We start from the raw sequence: 22,242 nt of genomic DNA, 5'->3' as shown, positions 1-22,242 counted from the left end.
GGCACGGAGAAAAAAGATGGAAAATTATGTGTCAGTAATAGTGAGAAGTCGAGGTTGGTTGGACAGTGGAGTGTATGAAGTATATGAAGTGGAATGATGTATATTAGAGGTCAGAGCCTGGCTGGGAAGGGCTTTAAACATAGGAGCTTAGCAAATGCTTTTTGGACTGAATGTGTTTGGGTCTCTTTTATAACTAAATCTCTGCCATGATACTTATTCACCTCCTTGTTTTAAAATGTTCATCTTCCTTTGCTTTCAAGAATTTGACATTTCTCCCCAGCCTTCATATGTCCAACCTGGCTCTCTGCCCATCTTCCCTTTATTTCTCATCCTTCACACTCCCTCCCTCAGCTGTTAGAAGGATGACCAGCCCAGGGGGCCCAGGTGCTAACAAGCTACTTCTCCTCGGTTAGCTTCGATGTGCTGGTCCTCCAGGGCATTGCTTAGCACCGCGTTCACCGGTTGCCACAGCCCTGAAGACAGTCTGAATCAGCAGTGACAATGACCCGAGTGCAGACTCCATCTCCACAAAGCACAATGGTTACTTGATGGATGTGATTGGGCTTTGGGCAGCTCGAGGTTCTTGGGCCTTATTATAAGGAGAACAATGCTTGTGATAGGTGAGGGCGGTGTGGGGTTGTTGCCTTGTCTTTTAGACTCTCCCCCTAGAGATGGAGCATGTTAGGGTTTCCATGCATTCACATAAAGGGATATGGAGGAAACCTGTGGGTCTCATGCAAGTCATTTAGCCTGACTGGGACACTTTCCTTATCTGTAAAATGAGGTGCTGGGACTGCGCTCCAAGGACCCTCTCACTTCTGGCTCTATGATGCTAAGATCCCTGGTCTTCTGAGGGAAATTAGAAATTAAGCAATGAAGATCCCATTGTCATGACCCAAGGGGTCCAATGAACATTGAGAATCAAAGAATTCCAGATTGGAATGAGACGGCAGATGGTAGATATCACAAAAAGTTTTCAGAGTTGGAATCTAGTCCAATCTATGCCCAGAAATGAATTTTCCATGTGAGACACCCATCATGTGATTCAAGACCTCTCCCTTGATAAGGCAGCCCCATTCCCTTTGGGACAGCTCTCATGGCTAGGAAGTTTTTGCTGACATCGATCCTAAATATGTCTCTCTGAAGTACCCACCCCTAGTTCCTTGTTCTGTCCCCTTAAATTAGGAAGTGTAAGTCAATTTTTTCTGCCTTGTGAAAAGCATTCAAATACTTGAAGACAGTTGTTATCTCTCTCCCAAGTCTTCTCCTCACCAGGCCACATATCCTTAGTTCCTTCAACTGGCCCTCACATGTCACCCACTCAAGGCCCTCCTCTGGGCTCTCTCCACTAATCTCTTCTTTTTTCAGATGAAGATGGCCATCCAGCCTCAGTTTAGGAGGAATTATTATCATCCATTTTAAAAGAGATCCGATTGGCCCCAAAGCAAAAAGAACAATCTACATTTGTTATAATTTGAGCTACCATGGTTGGGGGTGGGGGAGGGAGAGAGAAATGCCAAACCTGCAGTTTGGACCTCTCTGCACTCACTCCACCTTGTCCAACTGTCCAGATCCCTGATGATCACACACTGGAGAGTGATCAAAAGAGCCACGGGGCTTAGAGCTAGAACGGATCTCAAGGGTCCTCTAGAATCCAACCTCCTCATTTCACAGGTGGGGAAACTGAGGCCCAGGGAATGGAAGTGATTTGCCCATGGTCAGCCAGGTGGCATGAATGGTACAGCTGGGATTTGAACCTGTTCTTTCCCTCATGCCTTGCTGCTTCCTCGAGGCAACCTGGATTGGGGTGCTACCTCCAGTTCCATGTGACCTGAAGCAAGTCTCTAGCGTTCATTTTCTCATCTGTAAAATGGAGTTAATAATGCTTGTACTGTCTACCTTACAGAGTTATTGAGGAAAGTGACTTGTAAATTCTATGGCTTTATAGAAATGGGAGAGATAGTGAAGCTGATCGATGGTTAAATATAGGACATATCTGAGGACTGGCAAATAGATCAGTGTAGCTGAGTTATAAGTTATATGTAGTCATATATATAATCATATAATTCTACTAATCATGTAACTTGTATTTAAGGATGGAAAAGAAGATTAGAGGCAGATTCTGGACAACCCTGAAGGTCAGACTAGAGAGTTTGGATTTCCTTTGGGCAATGGGGAACCAATGAAGGTAATTTAGGGGAGTCTGGTAGTACAGCAGATAGATCACTGGACCTGAAGTCAAGAAGATCTGAGTTCAAATTTGGCCTTCAGCTGTGTGACTCTGGGCAAGTCACTTGATTTCTGTTTGCCTCAGTTTCCTTAACTGTAAAATGAGGATAATAACAACATTTATCTCCCAGGCTTGTGAGAATCAAGTGAGATAGTATATGTAAAATGCTTTGAAAACCTTAATATGCTTTATAAATACTAGATATTATTAGTATTGTTGTTAGTATTATTATTTTGACTATCCTTACTAATTCCACTTTATTTCCACCCATGACAAAAGAAGCCCTAACTCTTTTTTCTGGCTCTGCTTTCAGAACCACTGACCATGCTAAGATGGCTCCAGACTAGAATGGCAAACAGGGGCTCCAAGAGTGCTCTGTCTCAGGTATCCCTTTATCATGGTTGATTGCCTCTGACTCCCAGATTCTAGGAGGAGTTGGAGTAAGAAATGGCGGAAAAGTGGGGAAGGTAGTGGGGGATGGCAGAGCCTGAGAAAGAGGTGCTAAGACTCCAGGATTCTGGGAATGGTGGGCTAGAAAGAGGAGAGAGCAGGTGCAGCAATGATGCAAGAAGCAGGGTGGCAGAGGGGCTTGAAAATGCAGCAACATCAGACTGGAGGTCAACAGCAGAGAGGAAGCTTGCCTCAGATGCTGGCACCCTGGGACAAAGCCTCACTAACCCAGCTCTAGTTCTGGCTCTGTTCTAAGAAGCCATGTAATTAGTATAAGTCATTAAATCATAGAGTCATTGAGAGTTCCTTGTAGAATGTGATCCCTGAGGGTTTCCATGACTGGCTCCCAGGCAAGTTTCTCAAAGCACTTACACATTAGCTTCCTACATTAATGGACACATACCTATTTAGTAGAACCCAGATGCCTCATTTGTACTTCCTATCTTCTTCCTAATTCTGATTTATTGTTATTGTTATCATTATCAGTAGTTTCTCTTAACAATGGTAAGTGTGAGAGACAGTCAGGAATAAGCAGGGCTGGAGGGGATGACCAGAGTCCATTCCCCTGGCTTCCCTAACTAGACACAAGATTGCCAATCTCATTGTGGAAGCCTCCAGGAAATTAGATTCTACAGTTTCCTGATCACTTATAATGTGAGCTACCAGGAGGCTGAAAAGAATATATGGAGTTATAATCCTGCCCGCCTGTCTTCCCTTCTAGGGATATTGAGATGGTTCATTAACACATTTTGAGGAAGGGAGATACAGTAAGAGTCTGGTGGGAATTTTTCTTCCCGTTGGTTTATACCTATGATTTCTCCTTCTTAGGGAACTCCCAGGGAGGAATCTCCCTCCACCAGTGTACATCACTTTCTGTTCTGCTACTTATGCTGTTAGAGAGACAACTCGTGCTGACAGAGGAAGCCCCTTGCCTAGGGTTACAAAGAGAGGATAGATCAAAGGCAGGACTTGAATCCAGAATGACTTCCTGAATTTGAGGCCAGATCTCCCTCTCTGATTCCATGCTGCCTCTCCTAAGCACCATGGGGTCATGAATAATCCAACCATTTGTCAATTCAATACAAGAACCAGGAAGTTGCCATCACACGTTAGCAGCTATGATAGACCCATCCAAATAGAGGCTACACTTAATAGGACGGTAGTCCTAGAAAACCTGGCTGGGTTCCATCTTTTCAAAGAGGTCATGATATCCAACTGTCTGTTGAGATGGGAATCTATGGGGAGGCCAATGTTTCCAATGCCCTCATTTGAGGTACATACGTGGAATCAGTGTCCTTTTCTTTCTTCCGTATTCCAAAGGCCTTCCTTGTACGTTTTTTCAATCCTGTGTAAAAATAAGAGAAAAGACCGATAAATGATCCACTTATCACATCCCTTTTCCAGGTGTGATACATTCCCTGGACTTGAGAAACAGACATGGTTTAATTAAGAGAATTCAATCAACCAATGAACAAACATGTATTAAGTAGCTATTAGGTGCCAGGTACCATGCTAGACACTGGGCTTTTACAAATGAAAATTAAACAGCCTTTGCCTATAAGGAATTTACATTCTGTTGGGTATAAGATATGTAGTTATGTGTATATGAGTGTTTATAGAAATATATGCATATGTACACACACACACACACACACATATATATACAATATACACATACATCTTTTCGTCAATAGAATGTAAATCCCTTATAGACAAAGGCTATTTCATTTTCATCTGTGTATGCCCAGTGCCTAGCATGGTACGTGGCACATAGTAGGTACTTAACAGATATTTGATGTAGATGTTTTTTGAAGAAAGAATCATGCAAGTCATTTAAAGAATTGTTAGTGGGAAAAGTAAGACCCTGGCTTACCCCTTGCGTCTGCTTGGGTTTTTGGGGTGATTTGAAGAAATGTATTTCCTCAATATTGGGGCATTACTAATAGTAGGTGAGTGAAAGAGAGCTTTGGTTTCACATAGAAGATGGTGCCTGAACTGTGTCTTGGAGCAAGCTAGGGATTCCAAGGCAGACAGAGAGAGCAGAAGGAGGAAGGATGCTTCAGACCTGAAGGTCAGCCAACCAACGCAAAGGCAGAGAGCCTTGTCCAAGGGAACAGTCAGAAAGCACATTAACTGTGCTACAGAGTAAGGAAAGGGCACAGTAAGTCATGAGGCTGGACAGGTAGGACTGAGAAGGGCTCTATCTGCCACAAGAAGAACCAGAGCCACAGTGGAGGAGGGAGGCCCTGCAGGGGATGACATCATAACCATCTTTGGTTTTACTCGCTTTGGTCATGGTCCCCTTTGTCCTCCATATTGTATTAACTGGCGAATGTTCAGGTAGAAGATGGTGAAAACTCTTAAAAGCAAGGGGCTGGGGGGTGGTGGAGGGGACACATGAACCAAGAAGTATTTTGGAAAGAGTAACCACAGCTTGCGGATCCCATACTGAGCCCCACCTCATTAGTAATAGAAGGAAATGTCACCATTTGTTCAACCACATTCTTTGAGATTGCTATCACAAACAACTTGGGTAGGGAAATATTCAAACTAGCTTAATTTTCAGAAACAGTTTCTGTTAAAACAAATAGCTCCTCCTTTGGTGTATTGGGCTGGTATGCTTCTGATCTGATCTTTATGAAAAAAAAATACTTAGGCATACATACACACACACAGAGAAACTGCTTGGTATGTTGGCAAGGATGTGGAATTTAGAGTTTTAGGTCTTGGATTCAAGTCTAGCTTTGGCATTTATTAGCAATGTGATCTCAGGCAAGTAACTATCCCTCTCCTGGGCCCCAGTTTTCTCATCCACAAAATGAGAAGTTTGGAGGAAATGACCATTGAGGTCCTTTCCAGCCCTAAATCTACGACCTTGTATTGCCTCTTGTTTTCCTCATATAAAACTATTCCTCACTAACATCTTTTTTCAATACCTCACAAGGACCTGAGGGTGACCCTGGATTCCCAAAGACTATTCCAGGGGAACCCAAGCCCTGGCACAGCTTCAAATATCCACCTGGGGATGAATTTAGGTGGCCGATCTCCAAGCCTAGTGAGTTCAACAGTGAATGAATGAGTGAATGGATGGATGGATGGATAGAAAACAACTTATTAAATGCTTTCTACGGTCCAACACTGTGCTTGGCTAGAGACACAGGTAGAAAAGTGAGTTAGTTCCAGCTCTCAAGATGCTCACATTCTAATTTGGGACAACAAATAGAAGAGATCAGTGTCAGGGCAGAGGGCAAGGCTAGAAAGTCCTTCGGGTGCAGTCATGAGGCACATGTGAGGCCTGGTGGTCATCCATTTTACTGCAAGGATTATAGCTGGCTCCTCCCTGCTCATCAAAGCTCTGCAAGCAGCCACATCCATTCTGCAAAGGGAATGGGCCAGGGGCTGGTAAGAGGATGGAGGGTCATGGATTCATAACCTCTGGGAAGGCAGGCCTCTGAGTAAGAGCAGAAAGGGCAGAAGGGATGCTCTGGGATTCCTTCCCATGGAGGGAGAATTGGAGGCAACCCTCCAGTCAGGAGAAAAAGCAGAAGGTGATGTGAGCCAGGAACATCAAGGACTAGGGGATCTCTGGGCAGAGGGCAGGCTGGGGTGGATATAAAGGCCCCTCCAGCCTGCTCCACTGGGCTTCCCAGCTCCCTGAGGGCACTGTGAGGGCTGATTCAAAGTTTAAAGAAGAAGCAGTCCCTGGTTTCATGAAGCTTACAATAGAATAGGATGATGAGATATGTACAGACAGATGTATCTGATAAGTCCAGCATCATAGCCCCAGAAGGTCTTACTAAGCTTGGATGGTCTTTAGAAAGGACCTTTGAAATCATCCAGCTCAACCTCATCATTTTACAGATGGGGAACCCAAAGCCCAGGGGGAGGGACGTACATTTAAATGGCGAGCCCAGAATCGAGGTCTTTTGACCTGGAATCCAGTGGTCTTTCTGTGACATGGCCAACCAACCATTGTCCCACTGTTACCTTCTAACCTTGACTAGCCGTGTGGCCATGGGTACATCACAACCTCTCTAGTCTCCTTTGGGTTCTTCTAGCCTATAAAAGGTGTCTTTGGATTGATAGGGTGGCTTTGAAATCAAGGTTATCTTTCCTCTGGGTCTTAGTCACTGCCCACCCAGCTGCCAGGGTCCTGCCTCTAAGCTGCCAGAGAGAACAGTCCTTTATCCCTCTTCCCAATTGTAGCCCTGCTCCAGGGGGCATGGAGGGCTTCAGGTCAGTGACAGTTTCATAGCTGGAGACTGTCTTATAGCTCAGTGATGGAACAGAGAACAAAACCAAGACTTACTTGGTGGGCTGTTCTGGATGGCTAGTCTTTTTAAAGACTGTACCTATGGAGTTAAAAAGAACTGGCCTCAGTGCAATGATGACTGGCACCTTTTAGTCTTAGAGAGATTCCTGGAGGGCTGAGAGGTTAAGTAAGCCACCCAGGGTCACACAGTCAGTCCATATCACAGGCAAGACTCTCAGGCCAGACCTCCAAACATTACATTAGGTCACCTCTCATCAAAGTCTGAGGTGATTGAATTTGGAGGCTCTTTCCAACATCCCCCCAGAATGAGTGACATCTCCATTCTCTCTGATGGGGGTTGGTATAGAAATTCAATTACTTTCCAAGTTGTCTCTGCATCTCTGTGTTTACTGCAAGCTCTGTCTGGGGAGATGGCCAAGTGTCATGCTAACAGAAGCTTCTTACTTCCCTTCCCTCGGACGCTCAGCAAAACCAACTCCTTTCCTCCTCTTCTAAGCAGGGCTTTCTATGAGCTTTCCTTTCATTTCATTGTCATATGTTTAAATCTCTCAATTTTGTTTCTATTAAGAATCCCACAGAATCACAGACAATGAAGGGACCTCAATGGACCATCCACATGCTAAAGAAATCCTTACTATAACATATCTGCTGAGTGATTGTCCAGCCTCTGCTTGTAGATCTCCCTGGAGGGAGAGCCCATCGCCTAACTCTCCATCGTTAGGAAGCGTTCCTGGTATCAAGCAGCAGTCTAGCTATCTGGGACTTCCTCCTATTGTTCCTGCTTCTAGGGACCTCAGAGAACAAGCCTCCTATTTCTTCCATGTTCCAGGCCTCCAAATACTCAAAGCTATCTATAATGAGAAGAGATGTAGTTCAATCACCTTCCGTAGCGTGTCACTTCATAGAATGGCACATAGAGACCAGCAGTGAGATCCACAGAGATCGGCATTTAATTTGTGTTGATTGACAATCTAAAGACTTGTTTACACCTTTTCACCAACACCTGTTTCTTCTTTGCATTTCTTCCCCTAGCATTTCTCACAGTATCAGATACATAGTAAATCTCTAAAATGCTTGTTCATTGATTAAAACAGAAATGGGAAAAAGCCACATAGAACAGGGAACCATCTGTGGTTTTAGCCTTATTTCATAAGATGCTAAGGTTAAAAAAAAATCAAATCACCTGGTAGGCACCACACTATTCTGGTGACAGAGCTAGGCTGGTCCTAAGACAGCACATACAGATGCACACACATGCATGCACACGTACATATGCATACACATATACCTAAGTCTTTAAGATGAGGACATTAGAGCAAATGATCTCTCAGGTTCTTTCCTGCTCTAAGATTTTATGAGAGTGTTATTCTCATTGTTTCCCCCTCATCATGCCTGCATAAGGATGGGTTAACTTGCAGCTCATCACAGTTACTAACCCTAACTGCCTGGGTTACATTGTACTGCTGAAGAGCCAAGCCTCCACTGATGACAATCATGGAGTAGCATGATAAGGCCTCTATATGCTAATGAATCACCAGAAGACTACAGCCAACAGAATATATCTGAGGCTTTTTAAGCCTCCTTAGAAAAATCTGTATTAATGGTCAAGATTGGTCCAACCATCCTTAACAGTAAAATGAAATGGGTAAAAATCCCTTTTGCTCAGATTACTATAAGTAGTTGGGTGCCTGGCTGGGGAAGTAGTCCATCAATACTTCTGAGTTGGACAGGTGCTGCAGATGGATAATGAACTGGATCCAGAATGAGGCATGTGGAGATTAGGATGGATGACATGTGCGAAACTGTGCAATTGCCAACAACAGTAGAGGCTCTCCACTGAACACAGTTCTTTCCTTGGTGATGCAGTATGTTTACAAGTCCTGGGATACGATGATCTCAGCAGAATGAGAAGGATGGAGGACCTGAGTGGGCAAGGAAAGGATGGCAGATGTGGCCATTAACTAGTGAAGTGGCACAGCAGACAGAATGCTGTACCTGGAGTCAGGAAGACCTGAGTTCAAATGTGGCCTCTGCCACTGGGCAAGCCACCTAACCTCTGTCTGCCTTAGTTTCTTCATTGGAAAATGAGGATGATAATAGCACCAAGGTGATAAAATACTAAAGAGCTCTATAAATGTTAGCTATTATTATTATTGGCAAAAATTATTTGATAGCAATGAGTAGCATAAGTGATGTTAATGATAACATGTATGACCAGATACAGAAGTGAAGTTGTCATCAAGTGAGAATGAGAGACAGCTAAAATGGTCCATTGCCACTGAAAGGACTAGCAAACCAGCCTTCCTGGAGCAGCAAGGCATCCTGAAGGAGAGACAGGAGATGGCAGCTAGGTGGCACCATGGTGCACAGAATGCTGGGTCTAGAGTCAGGAAGACTCATCTTCATGAGTTCAAATCCGCCTTCAGACACTTACTAGCTGGGTGACCCTGGCCAGGTCACTTAAGTCTGTTTGCCTCAGTTTCCTCATCTGTAAAATGAGCTGGAGAAGGAAATGGCAAACCACTCCAGGATCTTTGCCAAGAAAACCCGAAATGGGGTCACAGAGAGTCACACATGACTGAAAAACACCTGACCAAAACAACGACAGTTCATGGTCTCTATAAGTGCTGTGAAGGCAAGGACTGCTTTCATTTTTGTCTTTGTATCTCAGAGGCAAGCACAGCACCTGAAAGCCTGGGGGGTGGGGTGGGAGGGGCACTTTATGCTTCATAAATAAATATCTACTGAACTGAATGGCCCCAAATAAGCTCAAGGCCTCTAGTCAGTTGGGTGGATACTTTTTTTATTTTTTGGCTAGGCAATGGGGTTAAGTGACTTGCCCAGGGTCACACAGCTAGTAAGTGTCATATGTCTGAGGCCAGATTTGAACTCAGGTCCTCCTGACTCCAGGGCCAGTGCCCTATCCACTGTGCTACCTAGCTGCCCTGGGTGGATACTTTGATAAAAGATTTATCAGAAAACGCAGACAAGACATGATTAGAGAATAAGGCATTAAGGAGAGATAGCACTGGAAAGAATATCCATGCCATAGAATTTCCACATCCTACAAATAATCAGTTTTCTCACTCTGTACATTCTCTTTTCATAGAAGGATAAAACCATAGATTTATAGCTTCAAGGGTTCCTAGAGACCAAAACCCCTCATTTTACAGATGAGATAACTGAGGGTCACAGAGGTTAAATGACTTACCCAGGGTCACACAGCTAACACACATCTCAGTCAGGAAATGGATCATGAGTCACAGCTGGAGAGTTCGTTAGAGGTCATATAGGTCAACCCCCAATTTTACAGATGAAGAAACTCAGGGCCAGAGATGTAAAATGACTTGCCTGAGATCACACAGACAGTAAAACAGAGTGGCATTCAAACCAAAGTCCTCTGGAGGTGAATCCCAATCCAGAACTCTTTTCACTAGTGCATGAGAATTCCAGGAAAGTCTCCAGCATGTTGGGTGAATCCCTAACGGATGATTTATGGGAGGACATAGGTAAGAGTCACCTAAAGATGGGCAGGCATGGGTTGGTTGTGATTTGCATCACTGGATGGACTGACCCCATTAATGAGATTATAGAGCCAATAAAATGTCAAAGAATGCTACAGAGATGTACCAGATTCTAGATGGGCCATTGTGTGTCACTATTTGGCCATGAAAGGTTAGTGTGATTACAACAAAGTGAAATTCTCAGCCTTTAAAATGGTCCCAGAAGCACGCCCTCAATTACAAAGATTGTTATGATGGGAGATGGCTACAAAAATCATATCAAGATGAGGCGGAGCCAAGATGGCAGAATGAAAGCAGTGACTTGCTTGAGCTCTCCCCCAAACCCCTCCAAATACCTATAAAAAAAGGCTCTAAACAAATTCTGAAGCAGCAGAACCCACAAAAAGACAGAATGAAGCAAATTTCCAGTCCATGGCAACCTGGATGGTTGACCAGAAAGGTATATCGTGCTGGGTGGTCAGCGGAGAGCAGTGTAGCATGGGCACGCAGGCCGCAGCAAACCTGGAGCAGGCCTCAGAGGACTGAATGTCGGGCAGCTATGGTGGCTTACAGACCTCTGAACCCACAAACACCAAAGACAACTTCGAAGGTCAGTGGGAAAAAGTCTTTCTACAGTGAGAGAGGAACTAGGTCAGAGCCAGCTCCAGAGCACAGAGTGCAGAGCATGGGTGCCGGGATGGTGGCTGTGTCCTGAGCTTCTGGCCCACAGACTGAGGGGGAATCCAGTGGCTGATCAGATGGGGATTTCAGGGTTCTATTTGCCAGTGCTGAAGCAGGAATCTCTTGCTTTGCCCGTGCTTGGATCTGGGTCACAGTTCTGGGTGGCGGTTCTGGGGCGAGGAGGAGTGCTGGTGTGGTAGAGCTTGTAGTGGCAGTGAAGAGGAAACCTTCTTCACAGTTACAGGACAGAAAGGAGTGGTTGTGGCCACTAATAGACCAGAGCACAGGCCAGAAAAGGAGTAAACACCTTGCCCCTTATCATACCACCTTGTGAGAACTGAAAATTTACTGGTCCCTACAAGTATCTCCAAAAACAGCTGTATAAACCCCAAGCTTGGGACAGTACATTCTCCACATTGGAAGCAGACTCTTACCTTAACAAAGAGTTTAAAACTCAAGTAATTGGCTGGGATCATGAGCAAGCAGCACAAAGAGTCAGACTATATTATCTTACTTTGGTGACAAAGAAGATCAAAACATACAACCAGAAGAAGAAAACAAAGTCAAAGCTCCTACATCCAAAGCCTCCAAGAAAAATAGGAATCAGTCCCAGGCCTTGGAAGAGCTCAAAAGGGATTTTGAGAAGCAAGTAAGGGAAGTAGAGGAAAAACTGGGAAGAGAAATGAGAGTGGTGCAAGAGAATCATGAAAAACAAGTCAACAGCTTGCTAAAGGAGACCCAAAAAATACTGAAGAAAATAACACCTTAAAAAATAGCCTAACCCAAATGGCAAAAGAGGTCCAAAAAGCCAATGAGGAGAAGAATGCCCTAAAAAGAAAAATTGGCCAAATGGAAAAGGAAGTCCAAAAGATTACTGAAGAAAATACTTCCTTAAAAATTAGATTAGACCAATTGGAAGCTAGTGACTTTATGAGAAATCAATAAATCCAAAAGAATGAAAAACTAGAAAACAATGTGAAATATCTCATTGGAAAAACAACTGACCTGGAAAATAGATCCAGGAGAGAGAATTTAAAAATTATTGGACTATCTGAAAGCCATGATCAAAAAAAGAGCCTAGACATCATCTTTCAAGAAATTATCAAGGAAAACTGCCCTGATATTTTAGAACCAGAGGGCAAAATAGAAGTTGAAAGAATCCATCGATCTCCTCCTGAAAGAGATCCCCAAAGGAAAACTCCTAGGAATATTGTAGCCAAATTCCAGAGTTCCCAGGTCAAGGAGAAAATATTACAAGCTGCCAGAAGAAACAATTCAAGTATGTGGAAACACAATCAGGATAACACAAGATTTAGCAGTTTCTACATTAAAGGACCACAGGGCTTGGAATATGATATTCTGGAGGGCAAAGGAGATAGGATTACAACTACCCAGCAAAACTGAATATAATCCTTCAGGGGAAAAAATGGTCATTCAGTGAAATAGAGGACTTTCAAGCATTCTTGATGAAAAGACCAGAGCTGAATAGAAAATTTGACTTTCAAACACAAGACTCAAGTGGAACATGAAGAGGTAAACAGGAAAGAGAAATCATAAGAGACTTATTAAGGTTGAACTGTTTACATTCCTGCATGGAATGATGATATTTATAACTCATGAGACATTTGTCAGTATTTAGAGTAGTTGCAAGGGGGAAAATTATATGTATGTATGTAGATATATAGATAGATAGATAGATAGATAGATAGATAGATAGATAGATAGATAGATAGATAGAAGGCACAGGGTGAGTTGAAGATTAAGGGGTCATATCTGGAGAATAAAATTAAGGGTGAGAGAGATTATACTAGGAGAAGAGAGAGGGAGAGGTAGAACAGGGTAAATTATCTCACAAAAAAACCAGAAAAGAACAGGCTCTTACAGTGGAGGAGAAACAAGGGAAGGTGAGAGGGAATGAGTGAATCTTATTCTCACAGGATTTGGCTTAAGGAGGGAATAACATACACATTCAATTGGGTATGGAAATCTGTCTTACCCTACAGGAAAATAGGGAGGGAAGGGGACAAGAGAGCAGGGGGATAATAGAGAGGAGGGCAGATTGGGAAAGGGGGTAATAAGAAGCAAATACTTCTGAGGAGGGACAGGGTCAAAAAGAAGAATAGAATAAATGGGGGGGGGTGTAGGAAGTGTTTTGCATAATTGCACATGTGCTCCTCTGTTTTGCTTTTAAAGCCCTCACAACCTCACTCAGATTGACCTTCACAGCTTCTCTATACATGACTCCCCTTCCCAAACACTATGCTCTTGTCAAACTGGTCATCTTGCTCTTTCTCACCCATGATATTCCATCTCTCAGCACTTTGCACTAGCTGGCCCCTATGCCTGGAATGCCATCCCACCTCACCTCCACCTCTTTGAATCCTTAGTTTCCTTCAAAACTCTTCTTGGTGACACCTTCTACTTGAAGTCTTTCCTGATCTCCCTCACTGCTAGGGCAGGCTCTTCTCCCCACCCCAATAACTGCCTTTTATTTATTTTATCTATTCTTAGTTATGAACATATTGTTGTCCTGATAGAATCTAAGCTCTTTGAGGGCAGGGTCCTTTTCAATGCCTTTTCAATGAGGGTGGGTGGGGAGGGAGGAAGGGAGAAAATTTGGAACACAAAGTTTTAAAAACACATGTTTAAAAAAAAGTTTTCACGTGCAACTGGGAAATACGAAATACAGGAAATGGAGTACAGAAGTGTATCCTGCCCTACAGGAAAATAGAAGGGGAAGGAGATAAGAGAAGGGTGGGGAGAGATAGAAGAGAGGGTAGACTAGGGGAAGGGGTATTCAGAATGCATGCCATCTTGGGGTGGGGGGAGGGGGAAGATGGGGTGAAAATTTGGAACTCAAAATCTTGTGGAAGTAAATGTTGAAAACTAAAAATAAATAAATTTATATTAAAAAAAATTATATCAAGTAACTCCTGTCCCTGAGAGCACTCAGAGACTTCTGATGACCAGCAGATACAATCTGAGTGTGATTGCTTCTTTTATTGCAACTTGAACTTGCATGAGCTTGGATCAGCTGGAGAAATCCTACCACTGATGAGTCAAGTTGAAACCAACTATGGAAGTCCAAGAACTCATTGTCAGAAGAACAGCTCCTGACAGTCAAGACAGGAGGCTGCCTTATGGGACCAAGGTCAGTGCCATTCTGCCATCGCCAGGGTCTACCTGAAATCCAGACCACGGTCATCTTTGTTCTCAGATGGTCAAGCAGTATCAAGCTCTTTGAGAAGAGTTTTTGTTCTGTTATTACCCTAAATCGTCAGAGGGACCATGTATAACTTTGGCTTCTTCACTAATAAGAATCAGTCCTGAATTCCAAAACAAGGATGCCTGGAGAAATATTGAGGGTTCCTGAAGTCCGTGCTGGGTGCCTCGGTTGGTCTGTATATGTCCCCAGTGATTAGCACAGTGCCTGGCACATAGCAGGCCCTTAAAAGCTGGGTTTTGGGGATGATTGATTATTACACACGTAGGCTTCTTATATTAACCTAAGTGCTACTTGAATGTTTGGACAGTCATCAATATTTCAACATTTGTGTTTACAACCCCCAGAAGGAACAATGAGAAATACGATGAGAGGGGTCAGTCCAGTGCAAATTGCTTATGCCTTCATCCAAGCCCCATGAGTCAGTCAAGTATCTTGGGTGAGCTGAGTCATCTGTTATCTGGCTCTGAGGCCACTTCTCAAATATAATCATCTTCCAACCATCACAGGGCAGCTGAGAGTCACTCCCTTGAAGGCACTTTGGCCTTCCAAATGCCATCTTTTATACAAGATCAATATTCTCTGAAAAACAGGCCTCCTGGGGAAAGGTGGGGGTTATGATTACAGTTGGCATTCAGAGTCATCCACTGTGACATTTAAAGAACGCCTGCTTGTCTCTCATTCACTGCTTGTCTGGGATTTTGTAACCTTATACTCTCTCACCTCCTCGCCAGCCCAGAAGGCAGGAGCTCCAAGGAATCCTCTTCTTCCATCATTTCCTGGGAGGGCAGTGTAGCCTGGTGGGCAGAACCTGCCACTGGAGTCAGAGGACTTCAGTTCAAACATTGCCTCTCTCTCTTATTACCTGAGTGAGCCTTTCCCCTGCAATGGGCCTCAGTTTGCCCTTCTGTAAAATGGTGGCCTCTGCCCTCTCTTCCAGCTCCAAACCCAGGACGTTATGACCTCGGTCACAGAACCTCGGTTCTGCCATCACCCATTGTGAGACATTGGGCAAACCACATGTCCCCCCACCCTCTGGGCCTCGATTTCCTCTTCTGAAAAATGAAAGGCTTGGAGTTGATGGTCTCTGAGGAGCTTCTGATCCTTCACTGGCTTCTCCATGCCAATCTGGCCCAGGTGGTTAGGTCTGCCCTGGCCTCCCAAAGAGCTATTAATTCTCTAGTCTCCAACTCCGACTCAAATTACCTGAGAGGATGATCAATTAATAAGCACTTATTTAGTGCCTACTATGTGCCAGGCACTGTGCTCACTGTTGGGAATAAAAACACAAAAGCAAAAGAATTCCTGCCTTCAAGGAGCTTATGTTCTAATGGCACATATTGCATCCATCAAGCAATAAACATTTCCTAAGCACCTACTATGTGCCAGGCACTGTGCTCATTGTTGGGAATAAAAACACAAAAGCAAAAGAATTCCTGCCTTCAAGGAGCTTATGTTCTAATGGCACATATTGCATCCATCAAGCAATAAACATTTCCTAAGCACCTACTATGTGCCAGGCACAGTGCCTGGTGCTAGGGATACAAAAAGGGACAAAAGACAGACCCTGCCCTCAAAGAGCTTAGATCCCATCAGGACGACAATATGTGCATAACTAAGAATAGATAAAATAAATAAAAGGCAGTTATTGGGGTGGGGAGAAGAGCCTGCCCTAGCAGTGAGGGAGATCAGGAAAGACTTCAAGTAGAAGGTGTCACCAAGAAGAGTTTTGAAGGAAACTAAGGATTTGTAGAGGTGGAGGTGAGGTGGGATGGCATTCCAGGCATAGGGGCCAGCTAGTGCAAAGTGCTGAGAGATGGAATATCATGGGTGAGAAAGAGCAAGAAGACCAGTCTGACAAGAGCATAGTGTTTGGGAAGGGGAGTCATGTATAGAGAAGTTGTGAAGGTCAATCTGAGTGAGGTTGTGAGGGCTTTGAAAGTAAAACAGAGGAGCACAGATGCCTGCAGGTGAAAAGGATTGGAATCTACCAATTTTAGGAATAGCTGGACACTTCTGTACACTTGGGACAGTTTTACAATGGAGGCTACACTATTCCAGCAGCTGGAATAGTAGGAGAGGGGAAAGTCCTGGGAGGAGAGAGAATTGACTGGAAATTTGAAAGGATAATACAATCCACAAAGAATGTAGATGGTGGCCCCAGGAGAGGGGCCTTCCTAATGATGGGAGTCTGTAGATTTGGAAAAAGCAGGTCATGTTCATACAGAACTTTAAGGTTTCTCTCTTCCCTACAACAATTCTGTGATTAATGTAGTATTCGTATCCCCATTTTACAGATGAGAAAATTGTGGCTTGAGGTTCTAGTGATTTGCAAAGGACCACAAAGCTGGGATCATAGGATTATAGATTTAGAGCTGAAACAAATTTATTAAGCACCTATTTGCTTCCAGCACAGTGCTAGGTGCTGGGGATACAAAGACAAGAATGAGCCAGCCTCTGCCTTCTACTGAAGTTGTATCTAACAATTAAGGAAAGGTGGAATTCCACACTTCAAGATCTGGGATTTGGGTGGGTGGGGTTCGTTCCATAGCAGCAGGTCTCCAAGTGGGCTGGCTCCTAGCCTTAGTCTGCACTTGCTCCTCTCTGTTTCATGAAATTCCTCATTTCCTCCAAGGCTCAGCTCAGTGACCTCCTTCTGCGCGAAGCCTTTCCTGAGCATTGTAATCTTTCCTACCAGACCAGAAACAGTTTGTATTTCTTTTTTATGCTTATCCTATTTACTCCTCAGGTTATTCCCCCCTTTAGGGTGTAAGTCCTCGAGGTCACTTTTGTCTTTGAATCCTCAGTGCCTAGCACAGTGCCTGGAGAACAGGAGGCACATCAGATTGTGAGCTCCTCAGCAGCTTATACTGGCTTTTGCATTTATTGTATCCTGAGCGATCAGTGTGGTGACAGGCACAGAGGAGGCACTTAGCAAACACTTGCTACATTGAATTGATAAAAATACTTTGCCTCTACCTAGATCGATGAGATACTGGGAGGACTCATGACAAATAATGTGAAAGATTTAAAATTATGTATGAAGTTAAAATCTTACATAATACCCTAAGTTTAATTATACTATAGTTCCAATTGTGATATGCACAATGGAAGGGCTGGCATATGGCAGAGGGATCAGACTATTCTGTGTAGTCCTAGATGACAGAACCAGGACTGAGGAGCAAAATATGCAAAGAAGCCAGGTTAGGCTGGCTTTCAGGAAAAACTCCCTCAGCACAGGAGCTGCCCCAAGCAGAATGAGCCACCTCAGCAGGCAGAGGGGCTTGTCTTCCTTGGAGGTCTCCAAACAGAAGCCGCATGACCACTTAGCAGGCATATTTGAGTGGGCATTCCTTCCCATTTGTGTTGCACTAGATCGACTTTGTGGTCCTTTCAGCTCTCAGATTCTGTGATTCTCTGAAGAACAAACGTGATGTTATATGGTGAGAGATTGGATAAAACCTTGAGTGTGGGATGAAGAATAGAGGGAAAAAATGGAATGAGGAAAAGGAGGCTCTGAGGATTCTATTTTCTTAAAAGTCATGAAGCTGGACAAATTCCAGAAGACTAGAGAGCTCAAGAGAAGCATAAAACTTGTAAATGTGACCTAGAATGGAGCTGCCGACTTCACAAAACAACCCGCACAGAAGAGGTTTCCATGCAGCCAACCACCCTGCCTGCCCTGATAAGCATAAGGTGTTGTTTTAGGGTCAGCTTTAGCAATGCCAGGAGTAGGCTGCCATAAACAACTCAGTGAGAGCTCATTAATTATCAAAGAAACTCGACAAGAAACAGAAAGATCCGAGATCCCGAAGCCCATGGTGTGGAAGAAGCAGTCGCTGGAGGGGAAGGGCTGTCTTCTGGCCCACACGCTGAACTCCAGAAAGGGGCTCAAGCCGCGTGCTGGGGCGGTTGGTCACCTGGTCAGAGTGAGATGGGCCTTGGCACCCCTGTGTGTCCCCCTCACAGTTACAGAAGTCTTCAGAGGAGTCTGCCAGTGGGGAACATCCAAGCGAGATTTCTCCTCCTCCATCTCAAGGAGCCTCAGGGCAGGTGGCCCATTTGGGATTTCATATGAAATGCCTTCACGTATTTGGTCCAGGGTGCCATCCCACACATTCTTCCTTTAAGGGAAAAGAACTATGTCTCCGTCCTCAAGGGCACCAGGGGGCGCCATAACGCAGCTTGCAGGAGACTTTGAGTCAGGAAGACTTCTGAGTGCAAATGTGGCCCCAGGCATTCACTAGCTGTGTGACCTTGGGGAAGTCACCTAACCTGTTTGCCTTGGTTTCCTCATCTGTAAAATGGGAACAATACCTCCCAGTGTTGTTGTAAAGATCAAATGAGATCCTAATTGTAAAGCATTTAGCACAGGGTCTGACACATAGTAAACACCATAACAATGTTGTTATTATTATTATTATTATCATTGTTGTTGTTATTCCATGATAGGTTGATAAGACTGAAACAAATAACTACATTACACATTTTTTAGTGGAACTGTGATCTTGGGTAGCCCATACAGGACCTGATGAGGAAGAAATGCTTTCAGAAGCTTCACAGGGGCTGGCTTTTGTGAGGAGTAATGAAGTCATGTACATAAGGTGCTTTACAAACTTGAAAACGCTATATAAATGTTCGTGATTATTATATCTGGGGCAGACTCTATTATTAGGATGGGCAGCCTAGAGAGCCGGGGGCTCCCCCCCTTGGAGGCCTTCACGCAGAGGGTGGGTGACCCCTTGGCACCATGTTACCCTGGGGATGCCTTTGGTCGGATGGGATGCTCGCTGAGGACCCCTCCAGCTCTCCGATTCTGTGAGTGCTTTCTTGTTGTGTTGTTACTGCTGTATCTGTGACAGACACTAGAGAGGAAAAGGAGCCGAGCCCAGAAATGGATGGGAGGAAGACAGCAGCACGGATTGCCTTTGGGGAACCAGGCGTCACTTTAATGACCCCATGCATGTGTATGGGTGATATATCAATACATGTGTATATATGTATGTTCATACATATATGTGATATATCAATACATATGCATGCATGTATACATGTGCACATATGTGTTTGTGATACATCAATACATATGTATATGTGCGTGTGTACATGTGTACGCATGCATGTATGTGATACATAAATACATGTATATATGTACTTGTGTATAGTATATATGTACTTATGTATACACATATATGTGTGACATATAAATATATGTATGTACACGTAGTTATATATATGCACATGTGTATAGATATATATAGAGGCAGAGAATATATGTATAGATTTAGAGTCAGCAAGGACTGAGTATATATGTGTGTGTACATACATACATATATGTTATATGTGCATGCACATGCATTATAGACACATTAATGTATATATGTGATATATACCAATACATACATCATCATATGAGTGTATATACACATATACACACATGTTTTATGTGTATATATATAGTATACATGTATGTGATACATAAATACATGTATATGTGTACTTATGTATATATAGTATATATGTACTTATGTATACACATATATGTGTGATATATAAATATATGTATGTACACATAGGTATATATGTGTGTGTGTGATATATCAATACATATATGCACATGTGTATAGATATATATAAAGAGGCAGAGAATATATGTATAGATTTAGAGTCAGCAAGGACTGAGTATATATGTGTGTGTACATACATACATATATGTTATATGTGCGTGCACACGCATTATAGATACATTAATGTATATATGTGATATATACCAATACATGCATCATCATATGAGTGTATATACACATATACATGCATGTTTTATGTGTGTATATATATGTATATGTATATATACATATAGTATGCATGTATGTGTAGATTTACAGTCAGCAGGGACTGAGTGAATATATTTGTATGTATACATATGTATATTTGTGTGTGTATACTTATAGATGGGGAAACTGAGGCCAATAGGGTTAAGTGACTTTCCCAGGGTCACACAGCTAGTAAGTGTCTGAGGTCATATTTGAACTCAGGTCTTCCTGACTTCAGGCCTGGTGCTCTATCCAATGTGCCCCTAGTTGCCCCAACACCACCACACACACCTTCCTATAGGAAGTCTTCTAGAATTTTGGGTTTATCTCCTAGGGAGAATCCATGGTAGAAAACAGGTTAGACTTTCACAGGCCGGGAAGGAATAAATAAATGGGCTGTGGTCTGCACTGCAGGAGGAATGACATAAATGAAATCATTGGTTCACTGAAGAAGGAGATGAGCAAGAAATATTATTCTGTGGGAAAGAAAAGGGCCAGGTTGCCCTGTTCAGGGCCTAATTCTTAGGGATTCTTAGAAAATGTAACCACCAGATTTGTCCAAGGAGCAGTTTGGAATGTAAAAAATCAGGATTCACACAGCAGTTACTCTGTGGAGATAATGACTTCCAGAATCACAAAGGCAGTATTGTTAATAGGCTGGAGACCTCTTTCTTTAATGTGCCAGCTGTTTTCAATGCATTTTTTCACCTTGAATGTTTCTTTGATTTTTCTTCTATGAAATAAACCAAAATGGTTGAATGAACCATAGTTTGTTTTTTCCCTCTCTTCCCTTCTCTCCAAGGCCCCAAGAAGCTAGATAACTGTGTTTCATGCTCTCTTACACTGAAATTCATTTCTCTGGGCCAATTAAAAAAAAGACACTGCAGAAGTTTCTGCTTGTTGGTTTATGCAGGAGAAAATACGCATCTGGCTAGTTTTTCCTGTATAGGGCTGTTTGCTTCTAGGGTGAAGCTGCTGGCCTGTCCCTGTGACGTGGGAGAGAGATCTTAAAAACCGCAAGGTAGGGCCCACCCTCTTAAACCCAGAACTGTCCAGAATCCAACAGACTCTAAAATGTTCCCTAAACATGAACACTGGAAATCCCCTCCATTGCAGCACCTCAGCGTATCCTGTCCACAACTTTAAGTAATTGTCATAAACATTCATCATCTTGTCTGCAGATTATGATGAGCTCTCAGAACTTAGCTAGCTGATCCTCTGTTCAGAGGACAAATAAATGTAGCACAGTCTTACACAGATGGATACGAATGTATGTCTAGATATGAGTAAGATTATAGATATCCAAGTATATGTATAAGTGTATGTACGGATGGGTATACTAATGTATGTTATATATGGATATCTTTGTGTGTATGTGCCTACATATATGTATGTGTATGTACATATATCTATCTATCTATAAATATATCCATGCTTAATTGTAGCCTTCTAGGGTGGGGAGGAAGGGGGAAAAAAGAACAAAGTAAAAAGTGCACAATAGAGAACAAAAGAAAACTTACAAGGAAACAAAGAAAAGATGGACAGCTCTCATCACAATGTATAATATTTATTATATAGGCTTTCTTGAAATGGAAATTTATTGCTGTATATTCTGAATCCTCTCTCATGATCTGCTGTTCACATGGCAATGCTTTTTTTCTTATTTTTTTCTTATTTTAGTTTTAATACTGAAGTTTGTTTCTTTTTTCTTTTCTTATTTTGTATTTAAGTTTAAAATTTAAAAAAAAATTACCAAAAAAAAGTATGTAGGTGGTACAATGGATACACCTTTGGACCTAGAGTCAGAAAGACCAGAGCTCAGAGCCAGCCTAGACACTTACTAGCTGTGTGACTCTGAGCATGTCACTTTAGTGCCATCTGCCTCAGTTTCCTCATCTGTAAAATGGGGATGATAATAACACCTACCTTGCAAGGTTGTTGTGAAGGTCAAATGAGATGATATTTGTATAGCATTTGGAAAACCTCAAAGTGCTATATAAATGCTATTATTCATTTAATAGAGTCACCCAGTTACAAGGCAGAATTTAAACTCAGGTCTTCATGACTCC

At 43.0% G+C, this 22,242-nt stretch overlaps 1 protein-coding gene across 12 annotated transcripts in view; it reads right to left on the bottom strand.

Moving 5' to 3' along the window:
• SGIP1 (SH3GL interacting endocytic adaptor 1) overlaps positions 1-22,242 on the bottom strand; it is a 299,844-nt gene that overhangs the window by 135,151 nt on the left and 142,451 nt on the right. For all 12 annotated transcript variants that reach the window (XM_078156704.1, XM_078156693.1, XM_078156695.1 and 9 more), the window contains one exon: positions 3,962-4,025. In XM_078156704.1, coding sequence (XP_078012830.1) covers positions 3,962-4,025 — 64 coding nt within the window. The remainder of the gene's footprint in view (positions 1-3,961; positions 4,026-22,242) is intronic.

Source organism: Phascolarctos cinereus, unplaced genomic scaffold (assembly GCF_003287225.1).
Source record: "Phascolarctos cinereus isolate Bilbo 61053 unplaced genomic scaffold, phaCin_HiC Scaffold_5;HRSCAF=322, whole genome shotgun sequence".
Taxonomy (NCBI): Eukaryota; Metazoa; Chordata; class Mammalia; order Diprotodontia; family Phascolarctidae; genus Phascolarctos; species Phascolarctos cinereus.
Note: the sequence above shows the minus strand (reverse complement) of the source record. Positions and strands in the feature narration are given on the sequence as shown.